This window comes from Entamoeba invadens, assembly GCF_000330505.1.
Source record: "Entamoeba invadens IP1 unplaced genomic scaffold scaff_1105074725327, whole genome shotgun sequence".
Lineage (NCBI taxonomy): Eukaryota > Evosea > Mastigamoebida > Endamoebidae > Entamoeba > Entamoeba invadens.
In genome coordinates, this window is record NW_004191730.1 from 3,383 (window position 1) to 5,827 (window position 2,445).

Here is a 2,445-nt window from a genome sequence, read left to right on the forward strand (position 1 = left end):
TATAATTAAAAATTCAAAAGAATGGTTTATGGAACACGGTATAACAAATATAAGTAATGTGTCATCAGAATGTCAATTGGATAATTGTAATATAATGGATAATGAAGAACCAGATCAACGAATCACACAATTATCATTTGAACAAACAACGTCCAATTACCCAGAAATGTCATTCACTACGAATGCTGTACCAATAATCAATTTCACACTGCCTCACAATATTACAAATAATAATTTGGAACCGAGTTTGGCACAAGTTGTAAATTCTCAGTCATACAACAGTGAAAATATTAATTATTGGTGTGCTAGTCAGCTAACTCCTCAGCCACCATTTAACCAAAATAATAGTATTATACAATCCATGGTAAGTCATTCATTGCAAAGGTATTAACATCTTTATTATCATTAGTTGTTGTTTAGGAATCACTACGTGTAAGTATAATATGTTTTAAACATCAGCAATATCGAAAAGCAAACCCAAATAATTCGAAACAACAGTGAATGGCACCAAAGAAATAAAAACAGTCATTGTTTTTTTTAAGTTTTGTCGTCAGTGTTTATTTTTGTTTTTGACATAAATAAAATAATTAAGTCAAAGACAGAACTAATTAAAAAAATGGAAACTGAAAATATTTTTAAGGAAAATATTCCCACTTTATAAGGAAATTTGTTTCTACAAGGAAAGTGGTTACAAATAAGTTCCCGGAGACAGGTTAGTACCCATATTGTATATATAAAAATACTTTTTAAATATTCTTAACAACGACCTTTTTCTTGCATCTGTATTTTTTTTTCGTTATAATATTATTCATATGTGTAGTTATTACACAAAAACAGTTAGAATTATTTAGTTAAATCGATAAATTATAAAATAATAAAAACAACAAATTAAGTTTTATTTTTTTTACATAGAAATTATTTATGGGTAGTAGTATATAAATTCTGTGGATTTAGGGGGGAGCTCATTTTATCTATATTTTATAATACTTTATTTAAATCGCGAGGGACGCGAATATGAATTTTTCCAAAATATCGACATCTTTGATGTCTCTAGAATCTCACATTCGTTTCGATTCTTCGGAGACACAACGCGAAGCGGGAACAAAGCTCCAGTATCCGTTCGGTGTAAATTTATATATAGTAAATTTATATTAATATAATTTTATAGTAAATTTATATTAATGTAATTTTTTATCTTTATTAAAATGACGGAACAGTATATGAATGAAGCGTTTAGAAAGTATATCGAGCTTTGTCCTTTACGGTTCTTCGAACCTGAGGACCGTAGGTCCGTAAAATTATTATATAATTTAAATACAAATGAAGATATCGATGAATTTATAGATGATTCTGAAAATATTATTGAACTTGAAAGTGAACATGTAAGTGAATCTAGGGACGAGAAACTCATGCCGAAGCATGATGAAGATATTATAGAAAATCGTGATTATTCTGATGATGAATCAAGTGAATATATAGATGATTATGTTTATTATAATGAAAAAGATATAAAGTTGTAGCTAACTTAGAATGTGATTCTTCCAAAGTTAAAACAAGAATTAATAAATTTAAAGAATACTTAAAGAGTTTATTAGAAATAATAATATAAAAGATATAATTGTAAAATATTATGTTAGTCCTAATGTTATTCAAAAAGGTTATGAAATATCGTTGTGTTTAAATAATAAAGATAATTATAAAAAATTTCAAAACTTTATGAATCATGGTTATTGTAAAGGAAAAGATGGTAGAATATTTTATGTAAATGAAATTACAGTTCAGGTAATTTAATAGATATTTCATAAACTGTAAAAACAAAGTAATATATTTTACATCTTATCTGAAGACATCTATTGAGTATGTTATTTTTATAGTTATTATAATAATCCTGTTATATTACTTTATTAATAATATATTTAGTAACGTATAAATAATATATTTTTATTTATATCTTAATATAAATGAGTACAGATAATACTTCTCAATCAAAATCAAAGTCATTAAAAACATTTTTCAAAAATTTGTTATCTTCAGACAAAACAAATCAAATTACAAGACGGACCCATTAAAACAAATAGATACTTCTGAAATTATTAAAGAAAGAGATACGACACGAAGTGGGAGCAAAGCTTCAACACCAAAAAAAGCATTTGATATATATTATTCTCCAAATGACGAAAGTGAAAATGAATATTATATTGACGATAAACTCATGACAAAGGCTGAGCAAAGCATCGACACATCTTTTAGATGTGGTGAAACTTTATCTGATATTACTTCTAAACATATTATAGCTTTACAGAAGATAATAAAAAATACAATTTAATAGAAATAGATATGTTAAAACAATGTAACAAGGAAATCAATAGATATATTAATAATAACCCAGAAGTTAACTTAATCAATACTAAAGATTTAAATGCTACTATTTATATTAATGGTTAT

The 2,445-nt window shown here is 25.6% G+C and overlaps 1 protein-coding gene across 1 annotated transcript; it reads left to right on the top strand.

Moving 5' to 3' along the window:
• Positions 1–1,961: 1,961 nt before the first annotated feature.
• EIN_037570 (Hypothetical protein) lies at positions 1,962–2,440 on the top strand (the record flags this gene model as incomplete). Its single annotated transcript, XM_004183663.1, has 3 exons — positions 1,962–2,023; positions 2,119–2,252; positions 2,306–2,440. Coding segments are annotated over 3 exons (331 nt in total), but the record flags the coding sequence as incomplete, so codon positions are not given.
• Between the last annotated feature and the right edge of the window lie 5 nt (positions 2,441–2,445).